The sequence below is a fragment of the Camellia sinensis genome, chromosome 10 (genome assembly GCF_055761805.1).
Source record: "Camellia sinensis isolate YWXY chromosome 10, ASM5576180v1, whole genome shotgun sequence".
Taxonomy (NCBI): domain Eukaryota; kingdom Viridiplantae; phylum Streptophyta; class Magnoliopsida; order Ericales; family Theaceae; genus Camellia; species Camellia sinensis.
Genome location: NC_138970.1, coordinates 93,530,566 through 93,555,000, shown reverse-complemented (window position 1 = coordinate 93,555,000; position 24,435 = coordinate 93,530,566). Strand labels below are relative to the sequence as shown.

The 24,435-nt window shown below is 38.1% G+C and overlaps 1 protein-coding gene across 2 annotated transcripts in view; it reads left to right on the top strand.

Annotated features, from left to right (window-relative positions):
* Positions 1 to 24,435, top strand: part of CPSRP54 (chloroplast signal recognition particle 54 kDa subunit) — a 38,406-nt gene that overhangs the window by 7,342 nt on the left and 6,629 nt on the right. The window contains exons 3-12 of one of the 2 annotated variants that reach the window (XM_028204357.2): positions 7,449 to 7,516; positions 7,604 to 7,705; positions 9,091 to 9,243; positions 9,342 to 9,419; positions 11,111 to 11,236; positions 11,376 to 11,478; positions 13,244 to 13,344; positions 21,688 to 21,825; positions 21,904 to 22,047; positions 22,269 to 22,344. In XM_028204357.2, the coding sequence (XP_028060158.2) occupies positions 7,449 to 7,516; positions 7,604 to 7,705; positions 9,091 to 9,243; positions 9,342 to 9,419; positions 11,111 to 11,236; positions 11,376 to 11,478; positions 13,244 to 13,344; positions 21,688 to 21,825; positions 21,904 to 22,047; positions 22,269 to 22,344 (1,089 nt within the window). The remainder of the gene's footprint in view (positions 1 to 7,448; positions 7,517 to 7,603; positions 7,706 to 9,090; positions 9,244 to 9,341; positions 9,420 to 11,110; positions 11,237 to 11,375; positions 11,479 to 13,243; positions 13,345 to 21,687; positions 21,826 to 21,903; positions 22,048 to 22,268; positions 22,345 to 24,435) is intronic. The other variant, XR_003629706.2, reaches the window with a different exon arrangement.

Here is a 24,435-nt window from a genome sequence, read left to right as displayed (position 1 = left end):
ACATCAGTGACTCCGGTGAGAAGATAAAGAAAGGAACAACTGTCACTGTGTCCAAACTGCCTGATCTAGAAGCAACTCTAGAACCACCAGTGGTGAGTGAGGCAATTGATTTGTTATGTGATGATCAAACTGCAATAGAATCCCAGCCTCCAGAAAATAGTGGGTGGATTGAACAAAATGATTAGAGCCACAAAGAAAGAGTTGGAAGATGTAGGGGAGTGAAGGTATATCTAGAAAATTCAGCGGACTAGGTTGAGGTCCGGCGGACGGCTAAGGTGAGGTTGCCGCCCGCCGGGGAAGCGAAAAATAGTAGGTTCTAAACCTGCTCTGATACCATGTAGAATTTTTAATGTATAAAGAGAAATAGAGAATTGTATTATTGATTGATATATTGATGATGTGTTGATGTATTACAAGATTGATGAATTACAATTCCTATACAATCTATATATAGAAGAAAATGTGGTAGTAGGTGTAGTGGAGGTGATAGTGGGTTAGGTGAAGTGGAGTGTGTGGTGAAGTGGAGGTAGGTGAAGTGGAGTGTGTAGTGGAGTAGGTGAAGGTAAAGATGGGAAATTCTAACATTTTTTTTGATAAATAAATAAATTTTATTGAAAGAGCATCAAGATGATGCAAAAATACAAGACTTAAAAAGTATAATTACCAACTCCTAACCAAGAATGTCATCTAAAAAATCTAAAAAAATAAACAAATCCGGATCAAACTTTCGTTCCAGCCAACTATCAAGACTATAAGAAGGAGACTCTCAAGCCAAGAAGCACAATGGTGAAGCTCTTGAAAAGTGCGCCGATTACGCTCTAACCAAACTAACCACATCAAAGAAAGGGGCATCAAAGACCACGCACGCCATCACCGGTGACCCACCCGAGCAACATGCCAGCTCCACAGCATGTCCATCACTCTCTGCGGCTGAACCCAAACAATCCCAAAAAGAGAGCAAATGAGTCCCCACAACCGACTAGCCATAGAACAATGCAAAAACAAATAATCCACTGACTCCGCATCTGCACAACACATACATCATCGATTCACAAGAACATGACCACGCCTCACCAAGTTATCAATCGTAAGATTTCGCCCTAAGGCCGCCATCCATATGAAGAAAGCCACCTTTGAAGGAACCCCCGACACCCAAATACTTCTCCAAGGAAAATCCCTCCTCACCTCTCCCACCAAACTCTGATAGTAGGACGAAACAGAAAAACACCCCTTAGCCCCCATAACATTCCGCCCCCATAACATTCCACCCCAAGGCATCCTCCCCTACCTCAGTCACACCTAACCCATACAAATAACCCCATAATTCTAGCAATTGCTCAACCTTCCAATCCTGAGCTTGTCGCCGCAAGTGAATATCCCATACGACCACATCTCCACCTCCCAAATAAGATGCCACCATAGCTTCTAGATCCCTAACAATGCCAAAAACCAAAGGAAAACGAGCCGCCAACAAAGCCTCACCACACCACCTATCTTTTCGAAAGCGCACCCTCATCCCATCACCCACTCGGAATCCTACCTTTTCCCGAAACTCCACTCTCCCAAACCAAATTCCTTTCCATAGACCACAACCATGAGAACCAGTCACATCCCGTGACCCCCAACCCCCCCTAGCCAGCCCATACTTACTAGCAACCACCCGTTGCCAAAGCCTTTCTGGCTCCTCAGTAAAGCGCCACAACCACTTACCCAACAAAGCTTGGTTAAAAACCACTAATCTCCGAACCCCCAACCCCTCGGCCTCTTTTGGTTGACAAATCTGCCTCTAATCCACCAAATGGTATCTAAAATCATCTCTCTCACTGCCCCACAGAAAATCCCTTTGAAGCTTCTCCATTTGTTGCGCCACCGATACCGGAATGACATGCAAAGACATGAAGTACGTCGGAATGCTACTCAACACGCTCTTGATCAAAGTCAACCAACCCCCTTTCGAAAGATATTGCTTCTTCCACCCAGCCAACCGACGTTGAATTCGCTCCACAACTCTTTCCCACACCCCTTTCGCCTTAAATGTGGCCCCCAATGGCAGGCCCAAGTAAGTAATGAAAATGTTTATTCTTAGGTAGTTCTTGGTTCTCAATCTTTACTTCTTCTCTGTTTATTTTAAAAATAAAAATAAAAATAAAAATAAAAAATATTTTCAAAGTCAACCGACCCCCTTTCAAAAGATATTGCCTCTTCCACCCAGCCAACAGACGTTGAATTCGCTCCACGACTCTTTCCCACACCCCTTTCGCCTTGAACGTGGCCCCCAATGACAGGCCCAAGTAAGTAACAAAAATGTTTATTCTTAAGTAGTTCTTGGTTCTCAATCTTTACTTCTTCTCTGTTTATTTTTCAAAAAAATAAAAAATAAAAAATATTTTTCAAAAAATAAAAAATAATTTTTTTTGAATTTGTTTTTTAAAATAGAGTTTTGAAAAGAGCTTGGTTATGAGTTTTGAAATTTTTTGATCCAAATCATGATTTGAGTTTCAAACCAAATGTTACCTAGGATTTTTCAGAAAATTGGGGTTTTCTCAAATGAAAGCACCCTTATACTATATTATACAATGAAAATAGGTTTAATAAGAAAATTATAGAGAAATACTAAATTATTCTCAAAACCTAATCCTCTATCATGCCATTTCTCAAACCTCTACCAATAACTCGACATTTGTGTATCAAAAAAACCTACACAAACATCCATAAACTCATATTAAACAAATGAAAGGAAACCCTACCTCTTGGAGAGAAGAGAAGAAACACAGTTTTTGAAATGGAGTCAAATCGGGTTGAAGGTGGGAGTTATGGTGGAGAGAGGGAATGTAGAGAGAAGAGAAACATATATATAGAGAGGCAGTGAAAGAAATAAGTGAGGAGAGAGAAAGGGATCTCAAAAAATAAAGAGGGGGCTAAAAAATGCTAGGCTAGAAGGCTGCCACGTTGCAGCTTTTCAGCCTTGGCTTCACGTGCGAAGCCTCTTGCCGCACGTACCCCAACCCTTGGCCGCACCTGCGGTTTTGTGCAGTCCCAAACCCAGAAAACCAAACTCAGCCGTGCGTGCGAGACATCCCTCCTGATGCACATGCGGCTGCTGCCTGGTGAGGTTCGATTTTTCTTGAGGTGTTTCTACATTCTTATTTTTCGTCCTAATGCCTGAAACTCAAATATTAAAAACATTATACGCTAAATAAAAATTAATACTTACTGACTCAATCGAATCATCAAAACACAACTCGTCATACTAATGGTTCGAAAATGTATCGGGGCATCCATATAAGTGGGTTCAAGTGTCATGTCGACACAAGTACTTTGCCAAAATTGACGAGTCCATGTAATGTAGGCTGCTGCCCTAATCGTCCTACAACAAAAGTACTTAGAGGTGTGGACACAACCACTTGGGTTTCAAAGTAGACTCTTTAAGCTTTAAAACAGTGGGTGGATTGTAAGAAATGGACTTTGTATAGGCTCGGGGTGAGTTCGCCTCAAAAAGATAACAAACCACTCCTATGGTTTTTACCACAGGGCTGGTCCGGCCATACACATAGGGTCGGTCTGTCCCTGCGGACTTGGATCGATCTATTTTTGGTCCCCGAGTTGGTTTTTTTGTAAACTACGAAATTAGTTCGGGTTTCCTTCATCCCACATTGAAAAACAACTCTACAGATGCAAAAGAGAGGATTTTGAAGAGTTTCCCAAGAACCCCAATTTTAATCAATGTGGGGAGTCTTCCCTTTTCAAAATTGTGGACCTATTTTTCAAAACACTCGGAACTTTCAATTTTCATAAATTAAGTAGTTTAATTTTGCTGGACAAACCCTAAGGTGAATCCTTTTAGGGGTTGGGCTCAAGTCATGCAGTGTTATTTCTTAGAGTTGAATTCACCCCCCAAAAGTTTTTGGTGTGATTCCCATATGGAAGATTTACTATCCTTGTTCCACTAAATAGTTAATGTCAACTTTGTTTATGTGCCATGTACCTGTCGTCATGCATTAAAGGTCTAATAAATTTAATTCACAAACCAACGGTGATGAATAAAGGCCGACCTTATGGTCGAACAAGATGGGTTTCTCACATCTTCCCATTTTGTACCTTACACTCTATTTGTTTGGACGAAAAATATTTTCTGAAAAATTGTTTTTTTGTATTTTCTGCTGTTTGGTACAATAGAAAATAAAAGTCAAACGGAAAACATTTTCCATAATCAACTAAAAATAAACCTATATGGGCAGAAATGTGTTTCACTTTTAAAAGGTAGAAAATATTTTCCGAACTAAAGTCTTACCAATATCACCACACTACCACTGCTACTCTCACCTCCACCACCACACCACCATCACCACGGCCACTGTCACTATCATCGTTGCTATCACTGCCACCGCCGCCCCACCACCATGCCACCACCTCCACCTTCACCTTCGTTTCACCACCACCACTACCAAAAATGTTTTCTCCAAAAAACATTTTCTGGAAAAAAAATTTCGTAGAAAATGTTTTCCATTTGAAAATGTTTTCCGCCCAAACAAACGGAGCGTTAGTCCCTAAATTTTTTGATAAATAAATAAATTTTATAAAGAAAGAGCATTAAGAAAATGCTAAAGAATACAAAACAAGAAACCCCAACACAAGAAGGGGAAACAACTGGCCAACTACATCATCAATGAAATCTAAAACGGTAAACAAATTAGGATTCACATGCCTTGATGCCCAACCACACAAAACATGAAGATACCTATCTTCTAACCCAGATACATAATGAGCAACGCCCTGGAAAACACACTGATTTAGCGCCAACCACAACAACCACATCAAGAACAAAAGAACCAAAGCCCAAGCCTTGCGACACCGTTTCCCAATCCAAACCCCACCCCAACTCCGAAGAACCTCCATTACCCCTCTTTGTTGCACCCACACAACTCCAAGAGTAGAGAAAACAAGCATCCATAAACAATTAGCTACCGGACACTGAATGAGTAGATGATCCACCGGCTCCGCATCCCCACCTACGTTACACGGACTCGTTCATTTTTGGGAGGTACCCGTGTCGACACGACACGGGTACGGGTACGGGATACGGCCGAGATACGGCGAAATAAAAATGGATACGACTAATTGTTGTTTTATAATATTTTTGTTACAAAATTTCTTTTTTGTTCTTAGTTTGAACAGGAAGAGGGTAAGATGAGAAGAAACAAACCAAGGAAATCCAGAATTTCACAACTTGATTTGAATGGAAAGGAAAAGAAACTTGAAATGTTGACGCAAAGTTCAACAAGACGAAGTCGAAGTGCGAAGTCGATCTCGTCTTCCTTACATGTACTTGTGTCGATCTCTTGTTCTTCTCTCTCCAGTTGTGATCTTGATCTCGTGTTCTTCCCTCTCTCGATCTCTCCTGTTCTTTCGTCTCTCGATCACCTCTTCTCTCTCTCCCTCTCTCTCTCGATTTGTCTTCTCTCCCGTATTGTTCTCAATCTCTCTCTCACCCCAATATTATTTAAAGATAATAATGACTCTCTCAAGTCAGCAAGCTACTGACTCCTCTACTTCTATTTCAATAATATCTCGCCACTACTCCTCCTTTTTTATTTAAATATAATGACTCTCTCCCCCTACTATTATTTAAAGACAATAAAGACTTCTCTCTCACCTCATTACTTTTAAAATAATAACTTTACAAAGATAATAATTTTATATATATTAAATTTAATTAATTAAATATTTTTTAAAAATATTTTTATGCTATATTTAATCAATTAAATATTATTTAAAAATTTATTTAGATAAGTTTTTAACATGATAATTTAATAAATATTTTTTAAAAATAACTATTTACCGTATCCCCCTATGAAGCACGTACACCTCTCCGAGGGCTCCGTACCAGTGTCAGACACATGTCGGACACGGACACGCGTCGGACACGTGGTTGACACGTGTCCACCACGCACCAGAGAGTGTCCCTTTTTTTTTTAAATTTTTTTACATTTGGACACGTTCAGGACACGTTATAGACACGTTTAGGACACGCACGGGGGCAATTTCACAATTTACTAAATATTTTTGGGGTCGATTTGTAAATAAGCAAAAAGAGATCAAAATTTGCCCTAATCACTTCGAAGCTACTTCGAATAGAAGAGAAAGGGTGAGAAACAGCAGAGAAAGGGTGAGAAAGAGCGGACCTGACTTCGTCGTTCGTCTGCTCTCCTCGTCAATCGTCGCTCCTCGTCGGTCGTCAGTCGTGCTTCGTCGTTCGTCGTTAAGGTACACTTCTTCTTCGATCTGCGATCTTCATTCTTCTTCGATTTCCCTCAGTCGCTCTCTCTCTCTCTCTCTTAGCTCTTCTTTCCTCAGTCGATCGAACCCTTCTGATTTTATTTTATTTTTTTATTTTGATTTGAATTTTATTTTTGTTCTTTTATTCTGATTTTAATTTAATTTTTTCTTTTCTTTTATTATGATTTTATTTTATTTTTTCTTTTCTTTTATTTTTTTTTATATTCTGATTTTATTTTTTCTTTTCTATTATTTGAGTATATAATTTTAATAATGCATGTTTATTTTTAAATCAATTAAATGTTTATTTTTTCAATTAAATGTTTATTTTTTTAAATCAATTAAATGTTTATTTTTTTATAATTTTAATAGTGTTATTTTATATATTTTATTACCTTTATTTGAATTTTTTTTAATAATTTTATGGCATATAATAAATAAAATTAATTATATATATTGAACGTGTCCCCAGCGTGTCGTGTCCCTTATTTTTTAAAAATTTGCGTTTTTACGTGTCCGTGTCGTGTCACGTGTCCGTGTCCGTGCTTCATAGGTATCCCCGTACCCGTATCCAAATTTGGATCCATATCCCCGTATCTTTCATTTTCAATTTTAAAATGTCCGACCCTTAGATATGCACCTGCACCCGTTATTCGTACCCGAGTCCGTGTAACGTAGATCCCCACAACACATACAACACCTGTTAACTATAAAATCCCCAAACCAAATTATAAATCGTAAGGATCTGACCAAAAGCAACTGTGCACACAAAGAAAGCCACCTTTGAAGGAATACCTATAATCCAAAGGCACCAAGGAAAACCCCCCCACCCCAAAGCTTGATAGAAAAAAGACACTGAAAAAATACCTTTGGAGCCCTTGCCTGCCCAAACCAAAGCATCCTCCCCCCTCCCCTGAACATGAACCCCATGAAGAAAACTCAATAAATCCTACAATTGGTCAAACTTCCAAATTTAGTCTTTGGTAAAGTCAGACCATATCTATTTTTGGAGTCAAATTTTTGGATTCTTGGTTATACCCTAAAAAACCAAGTGTTGACTCCCAATCTTTTGCAAAATACAGATTGAAATATTTTTCAAGCCATTGTGCTGACAATTGTATCATTAATCGTGTTAACAAACTATCTTCTTATATAGTTTTCTTTTGCTTCAGAGGTCTTGACCAAGGAAAACATTGTGGAACCTATGCGAGACATTAGGAGAGCTCTTTTAGAAGCAGATGTAAGATTTTTTGGATTTAGTAAGTTTGTATTTTATTTACAGGAGATTGTTCCGCAAACATAACAATTGCGAAATTATTTTTTGCAGGTAAGCCTTCCAGTTGTGAGAAGGTTTGTCCAAACTGTAAGTGAACAGGCTGTTGGTGTTGGCTTGATTCGTGGAGTGAGACCGGATCAGCAATTGGTCAAGGTATGCATATTCATTATGTGGACACATTTTACAAATGTAGATAGATAGTACGATAGAGATTTGATAGAAAGGTGACAATTCATGTCCGATGCACTTACTGAACACTAATAGGGTTGACAAGGTGAGAGGTGAAACAGACCAGTCAGATAGAAAGAGGTAGTGGGGAGAAAGTACAGAACCTCTAGATTGTAGAGAATGTGAGCATATGTATGTAATTGTGTGTCCAGAAATCTAGGAAACTGTAAGGGGAAACTGTTGGGCTGTTAGATCCCCATATGCTGGCTTTTGGCAGGAAAGCTTGCCTTGGAGGCAAAGAAACCAGGCTTCTAATAGGTTCTAGGCTAAACCATCAAGGAGTAACGAATTCAGTTAGAATGGTTAAAGGCAACTCGACCCACGTGGAGTGGACTGTGAGGCGAATCCTTCATCTCTAGCCGTCAAGTCACAAGACCCCAAATTCCTGCGGTGCATGCAAAGTCATTTGGCACACCTAGGTCTTAGCTCATGGCCTAGGTGGTGAGACACAATGTGGTATCTGGACTGCTAGCTCCTGTGAGATACTAGGAAGGTGCCTTGCTGTGTAGTTAGACTGCAGCACACACTAAGTGTTGTTGATCTGAGGTCTCTCTGAAGTTAGTTCAGTTAGACCAAACACCTGGTCCCATGATGGCTGACACGTGGAGGTCTTTTTATTGACTTAGGTAACATGTCCTTGTTGACGTGTCTAGGACATGCAGAGTTAAGTAGGTACCTATTATGACCAAAAAAAAAAACCACTTCAATGCTCATATGGAATTTGAATCAGAAGTTTAATTGCAATTGGAATTAGAACTGCAATTAAACCGACATACTAGGTCAACATGTAAGAAATGATTTTGTAACTCATGAAGCTTTGCAATGTTTTTATCTTGTAAAGATATTTTCTCTATACAGTGAATATGCTAGTCCAATAAGAGTCGATATTGAATTGACAAATGTCTTGCTTTAGTGTTCTACTGATATGTGCTAAGAAGCACGAACACGGAAATATGACACGACATGGATCCACAGACATGCAAATTTTCAAAAAATATAGGACACGACATGCTGTGACCTCTGGAGAAGTGTCCATGCTTCATAGGGTATGCATGTATTTTGTAATGTTTCTGTGGTAGAATGTTTTGGGTCATCTTTACTGGTAGATATGACATTGTTAGTGATCTTTCGAGTTACACAAATTGTTATTGTTTCTTGTTTCTATACTCTCTTTATTTCCATTTCTACATAGCACTGGAACTTATTTCATTTCATCCAAGGCTTGCTGTGATCCACTAGCTAGTAAAAATGGAAGCTAGTTGGTACTGGAACTATGTTTAAGACTTCAACTGAGTTACCGATTTATGCAGATTGTACACGATGAACTTGTGAAATTGATGGGTGGAGAGGTTTCTGAACTGGTTTTTGCTAAATCTGGGCCCACTATAATTTTATTGGCTGGCCTACAAGGTGTTGGAAAGACAACTGTTTGTGCAAAATTAGCTTTCTATCTTAAGAAACAGGTGAACTTTCAAAAGCATCGTCTCTCTCACACACATGCATGCGCGCACACAACATAGAGCTTAATGCACATACGCTTACAGGCATACATGGTTTACAGGGGAAAAGTTGCATGCTGGTTGCTGGAGATGTGTACAGACCTGCTGCAATTGACCAACTTGTAATTTTGGGTGAACAGGTATTCGATATCCATTGTCCATGACATGTCCATTTCCAATTCGCTGTAATTTCTAGTTCTTTTTGTTTGTGCGATGATTTTGTTGAAGACATCGAAGCAGATTGTAGGGTATGAATTGTCTTCATTAACAAGTCACTGAGCACAATGTTAAAGCTTGTCTTTGGATAGTTATTCCACAAGAAACTAAGGCTCCGTTTGGTATAATTTTTAAAATGAGTTTTGAGTTGTATTTTGAAAGATAAGTTATTGAAAAGAATTTTGAAAGTAGAAAATTTGTTTGGTTATGAGTTTTGAAATAGTTTTTTGATGATTTGTAATTTTTTTTTAGTTGAATAGATGAGTGAAAGAAAATTTGATTAATTGATGTATAGAATGTGAGAGAATGAGAGAGGAGAGAGCAAAAGTGATTGATTGATTTATTAATAATAAAAAAAGAGAAGAGAGGAGGGAGGAAATTGAGTTTTGAGTAACCAAACAAACTTTTCAATTTTTTCATCCAAATCATGTTTTAAAAATCAAACCAAACACTACCTAATTTTTTCGTCATACTTAAAAGATGATGACAGATGAATTTAGTCTCTGGAGAATCTTATTGGCCTTATTCAACTTGGGACCTCTTAGTGTCCATTTGGTGTTCTTTTATCTTCACTCAAAGTCACAGAAAGAGTGCCTTTGAAGACTCTACTTTACTGGAGTTCCATGGTCAAACAGCTGAAAAAAATAAGTAGTGGCTTTATTGTAGGGAATTAGGATATGAAATTGAGGTGTCCACGAAAGATAACATTCACTTTTGGTACTTTAGCCCATGAGAATTTGGTGATAAGACTATAGGATTACATTTCATCAACATAGTAACTAAAGAAGGTACAAAGCATGTCTCGTTATTCTCTTGGGTAGCGCTTGTAGCATGACTTAGATTTCTTTCAATAGACCAGACACCTTGGAGGTGGTTTCGAATCATTTCCTGCAGTGAATTGTATTGCTTGAGGCATTAACCACTGTGCTTTTGTAATTCTTACATTCCTCAGACTTACCCTTTGGTGGTTAGACTTATTAAGGTTCTCATGTGGTTTGAATCTCATTGTTTACATAGTAAACGGGTTTAGAATGTTTTGTTGGAATGTGTCCCACATCGCCTGGAGTTGCCCCATCTGTACTGGTTATAAGACTCTAGTTTCCCTCTCCTTAATACCTGGGTTTTAGGGAGAAGTGTGGGCAGGGCTTTCAATTTGGTATCAAAGCTTGGTTGGGCCTATGACTAGTGTGCCGTTTGTCCGGCTACTGTATGTTGTGGTCTAGGAGGGTGTCTTGGAATGTGTCCCATATCGCCTGGAGTTGCCCCCATCTGTGCTTTTTATGAGGCTTTAGCTTCCCTTTCCTTAATACCTAGGTTTTAAGGAGAAGTGTGGGTTGGGCTTTTCAATTCGTTTATCTCTAAATTGTTCTTTTAATGGAAGTTTTGGATAGAGTAGGATATCTTGTAAAGTTTCTTATTTGAAGTTATCTAAGAAGAGCTATCGGACGCTTAGATCTTTTAACTTTTAAGTGGTTTGCACCCGAAAGAAAGCATGCTGAGCAATTATTGTATTCTGTATTTATTTTTATTTTTTTCTGCTTTGTTACCCTTCATGTTTGATTCAACTTCATGATCACGTAATTCATTCTCATATTCAATGATAAGCTTGGGACAGGTGGATGTGCCTGTTTATGCAGCAGGAACTGGTGTTAAACCTGCAGAAATAGCTAGGCAAGGTCTAGAAGAGGCCAAAAGGAAGAATATGGATGTGGTCATAGTGGACACAGCTGGAAGACTTCAGGTTATATCAGCTATCTACTATTTGGGCTACTTTTAATAAGATCTATTTTTTTAATAAAATAATAATAATAATTATATATGTACTTTTCAACCTTATTTTAACTGATCTATCTTCTTTTATTTTTTTTTCTTGCTGTCAGATAGACAAGACAATGATGGATGAATTGAAAGAAGTTAAACGGGCACTAAATCCCACAGAAGTTTTGCTTGTTGTGGATGCAATGACTGGCCAAGAAGCTGCAGGTCTTTAACCTTATTTTACTCTTTTTTCTCTGTTGAAGTTCTTTTATAGTGACAAAATTACTGATAAAAATAAAAAAAAGGCAAAAAAATTTCAATTATTTGCTTGCATCATAACCTTTTTATTGGCCATTTTTCATTGAACTCAATTGTCTGAATGGCCTCAATGTAGTCATGGTTTGACTGGTTGCCTAAAGAATTGTATTTAGCCTACCCACTTGATTGGGACAGAAGGCTTAGTTTGGTTTATAAAATCCCATTTATCATTGTGAACACTGAGCAACTAGCAATGGAGAGGACATTAATCTTACATCAATATCTGATGGTTGGACCCATCTAAAAGTTAAAGTTTATCAAGTCTTTTTCATTTTTCATATATTGGTGGTATGTCATATAGGTTAGTTCTATTCGATGATCTCGACATAAAAACACTTATTTCATTTAAAAACTATGGTTGAGCCCTTGATGGATGTGATGCATAACAAGATTGTATGGAATCCTCATACTGAGCATTTGAAGTACGGAAATTAAAAGATAATCGTTTCTATATGATAAATTGCCTGTCACATTGTTCTAGATCTTGGCTTTCTCCCCAAGATTGCTCATAGGTAATTCTCATTTTATCGTCTATTTAAAGAATTCGATATTGTTTGCTATGATCTCTTAAGTTCGTGGCTTGGCAGTGGCGTTTATTTTTGTGAGTCCAAGACTCCAGAAATCCCTCGACCAAATCTGGTGCAAGTTTGAAGCATGAAATGAAGGTTGCATTAAGTTTGGGTGTTCATACGTGAATGATTTTGTACCTTCATTCATGGCTGTTGTTTTGTAAACTTGATACAACTTGATAAACCTGGATACTAGGGTCTTCTAATCTTTGTGCAGCCATATGCTCTCCATAGCGGGGGGTCGAAAGCTTCTCCTTGTGTGAGAGTAAGGACCTAGCTACCTTATATGCATTACCTAGGACTCTACGAGTCTTACCCACCAAGGATTCTAAAGGAGAGCTCTTATCAATATCTTCCATTGTTATCCTATACTAGACTATTGTGTAGCTAAGGTGCACCTTAATCACATGAGACTACTTGTCAATAAATGAAAATAAGTATGAGCATTCAAGCAGTATGCCTTCTTTAACAATTTATGTAGGGCTTCAAGGTTTGCATGAAGTTGCCGAACTTTTTGTTGTATTGTCATTGGGTGTTTTGCTATGCTTTGAGAAATTATTTATGTGCTGGGCTTCTATATGCCAGCAAGCTGTTTATTTATTATTTTTTTCAAAGTTTATTTTTACAATTTTTTTATGATATTGTTATGATATTTTCTCAAAATGAAAACCAAATCTTAGTAATCATTTTGTCTCATACTTCATTAGAGCAGGATCATTGCTATGTCTTGTTGGTCTTTGTTTGTTCCTTATGTTCACTATACTACCCTTTATATTTACGAGATAAGCAGATATCACTGTAATGTGCCCATTGATGTATTATTTCTTGCTTAAATAGTGTCATATTTTGTAGAGGGTCATGAAGTTTAGCCTTAGGCTATGTTTATAAAAGAAATGGTTGCATGCTTTCATATGCTTCTGAGGTAAAGCAGGAGTAAACCTGTACCTTGTGCAAGTTGGGGAGCTTTAATAACACCATTGACTTGACATCTGCCTGCATAATTATTTTGCATGCGTTGCACTCCTTAATTAGCTGCTATGCGGTAATGCTAATTGTAACTTCCATGTCTTCCTTTCTTCTCATTATCTTTGGTGAATTTTCAGCCTTGGTGACAACATTCAATCTTGAAATTGGAATTACTGGTGCCATTTTGACAAAGCTAGATGGGGATTCGAGAGGTGGAGCTGCATTGAGTGTAAAAGAGGTTGGTATCATATTACCATTGAACCGTATCTATAATTTTATTTTGAATATCTGTTATTTTATTTTATTTTTTTCTATTTCATCCTCCCTGATAATAAAAAAGAAGTTAGGTCTCTGTTCTTTGAGCCCCGTGCCTTCCACATCCAACAGTTAGGTAGTTAATGTTAGCAAGGGATACTATTTGTTCTGTGAATTTGTCTCCACATAGTACATTTATGTTTTATTAATCCTTATTGTTAGTGCTAGTTATTATTGTTACAGGTCATTTATATGTTATAATTTGAAGAGTTTTGTTCTAGACTAAAATTTTAGAACCATTAGCCTGGAAAGTTGAATATATGCATGCTCTCATACGTATGGCATATATGACACTGTTGATTTCATAACATTATTTTAAATATGTGTTGTATCCTGGTGGAACCTGAAGATGCACATTGATGATATAGTTGTGTTAAATATGTACAATAAGGTCATGTGTACCTGCAATTTGAATGTTTCTGTACTCACCAAGCTAAATTTCTTAGCATTTTTGAAAAAATTAACCATTGCCTGAAGGTACTTTTTTTTTTTTTTGATCAGCAAAAGATAAAATTTATTGATGAACCAAAAGAAGATTACATCAATGACGAGAGCGATGAGTGCAAAGAGCATCAAAGCGAAACAAACCAGTCCCAACTAGGTTGGCACCGATAAGACCGCCCTATCATCTGCTAGCACACCAACAAAGTTGGAGAGAATCCAACCGCAAAGACAGAACAACACAGTGAGGCAAGAGACATACACCCACCCCCAGCCCACCAATGCAGCAAAACTTCAATTGACCCAACACTGTAACAGCAGGAACTCCAGTCAGATGCAAGCCTCAACAACCGAGTCTAAAAGACAGCAGTCCTTATATAGAAGAGTTGCATCTTTATGATGAAAAGAAATCATTCCCTCAACAGGGAGAAGAAAGAGAAAAAAGAAAATGATTCAAGGAAGCTTCAGAGCACTAACTTGTACTTGCTCTTTACAATAGCCTAATGTAAGAGAAATTGATAGAGAGAGACACAGAGAGAATGAATTATGTATTGATTGATTGATTGTATTATTATTTATTACAATGATTCATGATTCCTATATATAGAAGAGGGTGAGTGTGTAGTAGGTAAGGAGTAGGTGAGGAGTAGGCGGAGAGTAGGTGAAGTAGGTGAGTGTGTAGTGGTGAGTGTGTAGTAGGTAAGGAGTAGGTGAGGAGTAGGTGGAGAGTAGGTGAAGTAGGTGAGTGTGTAGTAGGTGGTAGTGGTAGGTGTGTAGTAGGTGGATTTTAACAGCCCCCCGCAAACTCAAGGGGGATAGGAACTAACCAACTTGAGTTTGGAGAGAGGAACAAAACAAGAAAATACATAAAAATAAAAGAGGATAGGAGACACTGTATTGTCGTGTCAGACCATTGGTGAAGACACTGGATGGTGGTGTCATAACGTTGTAGAGGACACTGTATGGTGGTGTCATAACGTTGTAGAGGACACTGTATGGTGGTGTCATAACGTTGTAGAGGACACTGTATGGGGGTGTCATAACGTTGTAGAGGACACTGTATGGTGGTGTCATAACGGTGTAGAGGACACTGGATGGCGGTGTCAGACCGATGTAGAAGACAGTTTATGGGGTCATGTCGGACCGTTGTAGCAGACAATGTTGTGACAGTTTACGGAGTCTTGCTGGACCCTTGTAGAAACTAACCGGAATCAATGTCGGGACAGTTTACAGAGTCTTGTCGGACCCATAAAGGAGCTAACCGGAATCAATGTCGGGACAGTTTACAGAGTCTTGTCGGACCCATAAAGGAGCTAACCGGAATCAATGTCGGGACAGTTTACAGAGTCTTGTCGGACCCCTAAAAAGTCGCACCCTCAAAAGGTGTGCCCAATCTTTCAAAAGGCGTGCCATCAAAAGGCGTGCCCAATCCATAAAAAAACGTGCCATCAAAATGGGTGTCTAATCTATAAAAAGGCGTGCCATCAAAAGTTGCGCCCTCAAAAGGCGCGCCCACTTCATCAAAAGTCGTGCCCGACAGAAAGCGTCGAGCCATCAAAAGGTGAGCCGGAGACGCGGCGAGGCACGTGAGCGACAGAGCGGCGTGTCGGCCGCGTCGTCAGTGTCAATATAAACCAATGCGGAGGCGGAGGAAACCAAACCAGACTGAAACCTCTGAACTGGTCATTCTGAAACAATCTGTAAATACTCTGTATCCAACCCTTCTCGGAAACACTCAGCAGCCCAAAAAACATGGCCTCTTCTTTCCGTTCAGCTACCCAGAACATGGCCTCATCTTCCCGTGGTCTGCTCACTCTCTTTCCCGACCTCAACGAGTCAACAGGAGAGATAACAGGTGCGGTGGCCCGTGAACCTCAACCAAACACCTCTGGTTTTGCTCCGTTGAACTTTCCGATGCGGTCGGTGGAGCAAAAAATGGCAGTGCAAACGGATATCGAGGCCAATCAGTATACATTGAAGTCATGTGTGGAAACCATGACTGCGGTCACAAACTTGTCGCACCGGCTGCAAAGTAGGACAAATGAGGTGCAACAGTTAAACGCCCAACTGGCTCTGCTCCAACGCATGTATAAGGATGCGCGAGCAGAGATAAGTGTGCTAAAGGCAGAAAACAAGGAGCTGAAGCGGAAGGCCACCGTGATGTTTCAATTTGGAGGTCCGCCATATGCTGCAGTGGAGGAGCAGGGTGGAGTGATCGTGCCCAGTGGAGTGGGAAACACGGAGGCAACATCGTCAAGGGCCGCCCAGGACGGAGGCAAGAAGAAAAGACCGGCGACAGAGTAGAGAAGAAAAATCCCGCCTGTGGATGAGGTTGTTTGTGTTTTGTTGTTGTTTTTTTTTTTTTTTTTTTTTTTTGGTGTAAAATGGTGATCGGTGAGCCCCGACATGAATAAAATGAGTTTGGTGTGCAGTTCGTCTTCTTCGTTTGCTGTTTTTTTTTTTTTTTTTTCTTAATAATAATAAGAATAGAGTAAGGGCGAAAGCATGTGCCTCGGGGGATTGGAAAGTGAAAAAATGAGAGAGAAAAGGGATGAGGGGTTCGGAGTGTTAAAATAATGCAATCTTGAAATTTGGAAATTTTGATTTTGAAATTTTGAAGCCACACTCGCACTGATGTAGCAGATGTGTATTGCCAGTGGTGTGCCGTGTTGTATTGGAATATTTTGCTTTATCAATCTTCCCGTCTATGCAAGACAAGTTGATTGAAAGTGGTGGGAAGAAAAAGTGAAAAGAAATGATGGGTGATAAAATAAAATATAAAATCAGTGGGTTGGTGGGTTGGTGGAAGAAAAGTTTAAAATAAATGGGTGGAAATATTAAAATAAAGGTGGATGTTTGGTGTTTGGAGCTTTAACAGCATGTGGAGCATGGTTTAGAGAAGAGAAACCCACCCAACTTCTCTCTCTCGGGTTGGTTCTCCACACACAACACACAGCAGTTCATACACACACACACCACCAACTTCATCTTCTCACAGCACACACGGCTATCACACACCAGATACACAGCAGACACACATGCAAGAGATATTGCAGCAGAGGGCTTAGATTTGTTGCCAGATTTTGATGTGCAGATCCAGAATGGTCCAAAGATCTATCATGTAAGATGGGGTTTTTGAGGGTTTGATCATCGAATGAGATTTGGGTTACGGTCAGTTCGAGGGAGCTGGTGTGAGTGAAGCCGAACTCGTCCAAGGGGATGGTGGAGCGGCTGTCCGACCGGATCTCGGAGAATCAGATTTCGGCATTTGGGTTATGATGAGGAAGAAGAGGACACAGATGAGGGATCCAAGGGAAGCCATTGTTGCAAGCAGACAGATGATTCAACTCTCTCTCTCTCGCTCTTCGCTCTTAATTTGATTGAATGAGATGAGAGCCTAGCTAGGCTACCAACGACTGGAATTAACACAGCATTTGGGTGTGATCACCTTTAAGACTGTATATACAGAAGAGAGGGGTTGAGGTCCGGCGGGCGGCTAAGATGAGGCTGCCGCCCGCCGGTGAAACAAAATTATTAGATTCTTAACCTTGCTCTGATACCATGTAAGAGAAATTGATAGAGAGAGACACAGAGAGAATGAATTATGTATTGATTGATTGATTGTATTATTATTTATTACAATGATTCATGATTCCTATAGATAGAAGAGGGTGAGTGTGTAGTAGGTAAGGAGTAGGTGAGGAGTAGGTGGAGAGTAGGTGAAGTAGGTGAGTGTGTAGTAGGGAAGGAGTAGGTGAGGAGTAGGTGGAGAGTAGGTGAAGTAGGTGAGTGTGTAGTAGGTGGTAGTGGTAGGTGTGTAGTAGGTGGATTTTAACACCTAATCATACAATAACAGTAACAATAGGAATTCATGTTATGATGCTTAAGAAAGTTTGGGTTGTAGTACATTCTTGAGTAATTAAAGGTGCATCAGACTTTTCTAATGGTTGGCAAATTAACAACTTGAAACCTCAAATTAATGTGGTTCGACCAATATTGGCCTACATCCACACACACAAAGCCCTAGGGGGCTCCATCTTTCATTCACACAACTTGATAGTCTTGTTTACATGATACACCATATATATAGATTGGGAGATATAATCAAATCCTTTCAGTTAAGGAATTGAAATAAATCAAAGATACAAAAGAATCGTAATATGCACAAATCATGATATCTCCATATATTCTGGTGTCTTCCACATCTTCTGAAATCTTTGACAATATAATCTTATTTCCAGCACTCTCTCTCAAGTTGGAACACGGAACGGTTAAATAGAAATGTCCAACTTGAACTCGAAAATAGGATAATCATTACAAACAACTACAATGAAGTTGTCGAGAGGCAACAACAATTGTAATAACTCCCTTCAATGACAACTTCAAAGAACATATGCAAGGAATCAACATCTTGCAGTAGAGAAATGTGCATGGAATCAGTCATGATGGTAGCAAGAGAAACCAACTAAGAGAGAGAAAGCAGCAAGGCTGAATCAACGACAAATCACCACAAACAAAAAGGCTAAAAAAAAAAAAAAAAAAAAAAAAAAGGCATCTCACAAAGGATCTTACTGAACGCACCGGTAGCTCAAAAACAAAAAAGAACTAAATATGTGCTTACCGCATCAGCATAGGGATCCTAAAAGGATAGAGAAGTAGCTGGAAAACTAGATGGATCACAGAATAATGCTACCGAACACAATGGCAACCCCGAAACAAGGAAGAGGGAAAAACACCTTGATAACCAAAAAAATGTGGAGTGAGAAAGCACTCCATAGAGAAACATGACTAGGGTTTGATAGGCTCTGATACCAAGTTGAATTTTGTAATTAGGCAATAAGGATGAATATGGAAAGATAATAGAGACAGAAAGAGGAAAAGAAAGAATACAAAAGTTTAACGTGATTCGGCCAATATTGGCCTACATCCACCACATACACAAAGCCCTAGGGGGCTAAATCTTTCACTCACACAACTTGATATTCTTGTCTACATGATACACCATATATATAGAGTGGGAGATACAATCAAATCCCTTCTGTCTATGAAGCACGAATACCTCTCCGGAGGTCACGTACATGTGTCAGACACGCGCTGAACACGCTCTGGATACGTGTTAGTAACGCTGGGACACTTCGGACACGCTGCGGACACAATGGGACACATTGAGGACACGCTGAGGACACGTTGAGTACTATTTTTTTCAAAAAAAATTAAAATTTTTAATTTTTTTATTAAAATAGCATACCTAAGATTGATAAATGTTATAAAATTAAATATTTGATATAAAATACATATTAAATATTTAAAAATATAAGAATATATGTTTTGAATGTGTCCTTAACGTGTCGTGTCCTGTATTTTTTGAAAATTTACGTATCCGTGTATTCGTGTTGTGTCCGTATCCGTGCTTCTTAGCCTTCGGTTAAGGAATTGAAATAAATCAAAGATTCAAAAGAATCATAATATACATAAATTATGAAATCTCCATATATTATGATATTTCCATATATTATGATATCTTCTATATTTTCTGATGTCTTTGACAATATAATCTTATTTTCCACATATATACGTCACACATGTTACTAACTAGGGCCTTGTGATATTACTATGAAGTTTATGACACAAATATTTTTTATTTTTTTATAGAATTTTTTATTATATCTAACTCATTAATTATCACACCCCAAATCCAAGGCATGGATCGGCCATGGCCCATAGGGCCTTAGTCCAAGGCACACGAAAGTTTAAATAAGAATCCATAGTCATATAGAATAAAAGCAATAGTAGTCCCTTCACATAAATAAATCAAAATCCAATCCAGTGACATGTCATAAGTATAAATGGCAAAATCACCATGACCAACTTTCAAAAATATATACTAAAAGGGACACAAATAGCTCACACAATAAAGTAATTTTAAATAAAACACAACTAAAATGTATGTCCAAAATTGACATAGCAATCAAAAAATAATAAATGAATATCCTAAAGGTTCATAAAACAGTCCCTGCTGAGCCATGAGTCCACTCTAAGTCTTTCTCTCACTTGAAAATGTTTAACAACTAAGTCAGCTGATAGCTCAGTGAGTAGAAGTATGAATAATAAATACAGTTATGAAAATAGGCTTCTATTCCAAAATAAGATGTATGTAACAGAAATTAAATTGGCATACCGTTTTGATAAAGATGATTTGATTCAAAAGTGAGGTTCCACAGTTTAATAGTTAAAAATATTCATGTCTCTCAAGAACATAACAAATGACATTCTCCATTTAAAACAGACAACAACATAATCATCATTATAAATTGGGTATCAAGAAAAACAAATAATATGCCACAAAGTTCTCAAGGAAACAAGCCCATTGGATCCAACATTGAACTAAGAGTTATCCTCAGGATGGCAACCTGGGCTTTTTCACTAAGACGATCCGATTGAAGGTCACCTAGCCTAGCCTAGGTTTGTTCCTTACAATCGTTGAGTACTGGAGTCATCGTAGCCTAACCTGGATCTGTTCCCTAGTGGCCAAAGTCACCATACACATTGGAATAAATTCTCTGGACTTTTATATATATGGTCCCGATAATCAATACAATTCAGTTTCGCAAAACATGGTAGTTCACTATTACAAACACGAAACCATATCAAATAGTTTACTGCATGCCAAGTTTAAACACGTTCCACAAATAGTTTAGTTCCAATAATATAATAATAATTTAACCAAGGTAGTTTGGTCACAAAACAACAGTTCACTTTTCAAATAGTTTTAGGGAAAAGGAACATTTATAAAAATACGTAGCATGCAACTACTCACCTGAAAATAAAACAATATAATCCTTGACTAGAATATGAAAGTCCAACTAGTGTCCTCAATACTAACTCAAGAGTTACTAAAAGATTAATAAATGAAGTAACTTCTAGCTAAAGCGCACTCACATGACCTGCCCCAACTTCTTGTTACTCTTAAATAATACTTAAGTTCATCTTATTCAAGGTTCCAAAACACTTTGGTATCAACTACTAGTCTATGTCTAAAGTTTCAAACCCAAGTGGTTTTACTCAATTTGCTTATCATAAGAATTATTTACAATTAATTATATCCAAATAGGTCACTTTCTGCAGCACATTAAGGAAATTAATGGTTCTCTTACTATACACGAGCAATCGACACAAGGCCGAAAAGGTAGGAAACTAGACTTGTAAACAGTTCTAATGATGCTGGTTTGATAATTTTCAGATTTATATCCAAAGAGAATGATAATTTAAAGTTAGCAATTTTGTGCAGAATTTTAGGACCAAGGATTTCCTCCCACCATTCAAGCACGAGTTCAGCTCCTTAATTTGTTTCAAAATTTTCATAAAAATAAAATATATGCACAGAAGTTGTTATGGTACAAAAAGGCGAGCCAAGACCAAACTTCTGGATGGATTACTCATGCATTAATATTTGCAGCCCCAACAATATGCACAGCAAACATCCACTTGTGCTTGCTTGCAAAATAAACCCACTACAACCCTAAACTTCTCATCACCAACCACTAACTTTTCACACCACCATCCATCATCCTCACAAGAATTGATCTCAGCAACTCAATGGCCTTATTAAAGAAAATGATATACATGAAATATGGAAAGTATTTACTTGTTCCTTCCTTTAATTTACCTTGGTTGAAATTCCAATACAAGTGGTTCAGTGTCTGTTTTTTCAAATGCAGTTGTTTCTAGTCATCATTGTTGGGTCCTTTGAATTATAAGAATTATTTAATTGACTTACAAGAAGATAATTAGTGTTACTTTGTTATTAAGTATTGGACCATGACAGGTATCAGGAAAGCCAATCAAACTTGTAGGACGGGGAGAGCGCATGGAAGACCTTGAGCCTTTCTACCCAGATCGTATGGCAGGACGAATCTTAGGAATGGGAGATGTTCTCTCATTTGTGGAGAAGGCACAAGAAGTTGTGAGTGCCAATCAATTTCATTTAATAATTTATACAAGGATAGCTGTTTGATGTAGCTCTTAATTAAATTATGAGTAGATGCGCCAAGAAGATGCTGAAGAATTGCAGAAGAAGATAATGAGTGCAAAGTTTGACTTCAATGACTTCCTAAAGCAAACTCGTGCTGTTGCACAAATGGGTTCCATGAGCCGTGTTATTGGAATGATTCCGGGCATGGGAAAGGTGTGATTCTGGTTTTCTTGTCTTATGTGCATACACACTCACATATATTTCTCTAGTTTCAGTATCAGTGACAAAGTGGTGGATGAACTTTTTTTAGAACTTATGGATCTGAGATAGGACAGTTGCAGAGAACCAAAAGGCTTTCCAATTGTTTTTATTGTCTTTTACTAACTGTGAAAAGGAACTTCAATTAATGGTCCAGTTACTTTTTATGGAAACAGATTACTCCTGCACAAATTCGAGAGGCAGAGAAGAGCTTAAAGATAATGGAAGCCATGATAGAAGCAATGACCCCAGGTTATTTCTCTTCTTGCCTGTTTGGTTAGAGAGACTATTAAAACTGAGATGGGTAGTGAAGAAGAAGCTGAGATCAAATTCAAGCCCAAAGCAACATGAGAAACATGGTAGAACAATGAAAAAGAAAGTACTGGGAGAACATTATTTGCAGCAGGTAGAAGTCAATAAATAGAAGAGCAAGAGAGACCATAACCAATTCTAAGGCAAAAGAAAACATGGAGAAACTTGAAGGATTAAGGGAGGGGAAATGGCAGAGAAGAGAAAGTAGAGGGAGAAGATTAATTGCATTAAGTAGAAGATAATTAATAGAAGAGCAGCACACCACAAAGGACTGGAATTTTTTTTTTTTTTTTTTTTTTTTTTTCCACTTTCATACTACTCTGATCCTTATACATACAATAGCCTAAAATAATAAATAAAGTGAAATCAAGTGTCATTCCCAAGCGATTAATAGACAACAATGCTTTATGGAATGAAAGTCAAAAATAAAAAAAATTAAATTAACAAGACAAAATTGCTAAACAGAAAACCTCGCTTTAAATGCGAGGAGCAGTTAAATTTGCTTGACTGCCTATTCTGTGATCATAAAGCAGATTACTATGCCAAACAAATAATTAATAGAAAAAAATCCATAATAAAACGGTAAATTGAGAGAAAACAATATCAGGGGCTGAATGCTTGTAAAGCAGTTTATGTATTGCTTGTAAAGTAGAATCAAACTAAATGTTAGAAATAAGCTTAAGAATTAAGAATTGGGGACAGAGGCTGGGCATTTTGAAGTAAAGTGTAGTTGGTTGTTGCCTCTTTGTGCTGAAGGGAAGGAAACATCCTGCATGTGACCGAAATGTTCCTGAACACCTTGGTATGAGAACGCTACCAGAGATTTGCATTCAAGAAGAAAACTTCTTTTTGGGCAATTGTGTCTCCTTTTAAAGGAGTTTCATTTTTCTTGATTTTTAGGGATTAGGTTGCTGTTTGCCATCCTAGTGTTAGGAGTTTCTTGCTATTTATTTTATCTTTTTTTTTGTATGAGGACTTCTTGTCCTATTTCCTTCTTGCTTTCTTAATAAATTTCTTTGTTGATGCTCAAAAAAAAAAAGAAGAAAACAGAGCTAAGAGGGTGGTTAGTCTGTGTCGGACCCTTCCCAATACATGTCCGACACTGTCACTCACCAAAACGTGTCCTATTTTTTTTTTTTTTATTGTTTTTGAACCCAGACACATGTGTCCGTCAATTAAACACACATAAAACTAAATATAAGTTTGAATAAAATTACGTGGGATAACCAAACTAAACCAAACCAAGCCTTAAGTCTCATCAAATGGAGTCGGCTACATGAATCTTTTTTCCCCACTCGACTTTATGAATGGTCATTTGGTTAGTCAAATTAAGAAGATTCATATCTTTATTTATTACACTAGTTCACGTCAATTTAGGCATGCCCCTTCCCGGAACACTTCCATCTACCGTTACTGTATCACATATCTTCACTACTGCCTCTGTTGGTCTCTATTGTATATGACCAAACTATCTCAATCTATTCTCTCAATTTATCTTCTATCGGTACTGTAAGAATTCTGAATAACTCTGTATATTCAAATTTTGTAATTGATACAAGAATACATTGGTATATATAACAATCCAAATCCTAGAACTGAAAAAAGGAAACAAAAATATACTCAATCCCTAATATATACAAAATACATATACTACCATATATACATAAACCTAATATTCTCACACTCCTGCTCAAACTCAAGGTGTTTTAGCAAAAAACACTGAGAGTTTGCCAAGAATAAACTGAAACCGAGCAATGGTGTGTCTTGGTAAAGAAGTCAGCAAGTTGCAGAGACGAAAGGAAGCGAGATAGAGCCAGACTGCAGATGCTGATGGACAAAGTGATGATCAATTTCAATGTGCTTCGTCCGTTCATGGAAGACCGTTATGGGCAATCTGAATAGCATTGCGGTTGTCACAGTAGAGGGAGGTCGGAGAAGACCGAGGGACACCTAAATCAGATAAGAGACAATGAAGCCAAACAATCTCAGTAGTAGCATGAGCCATAGCATGGTACTCAGTTTCGGCAGTAG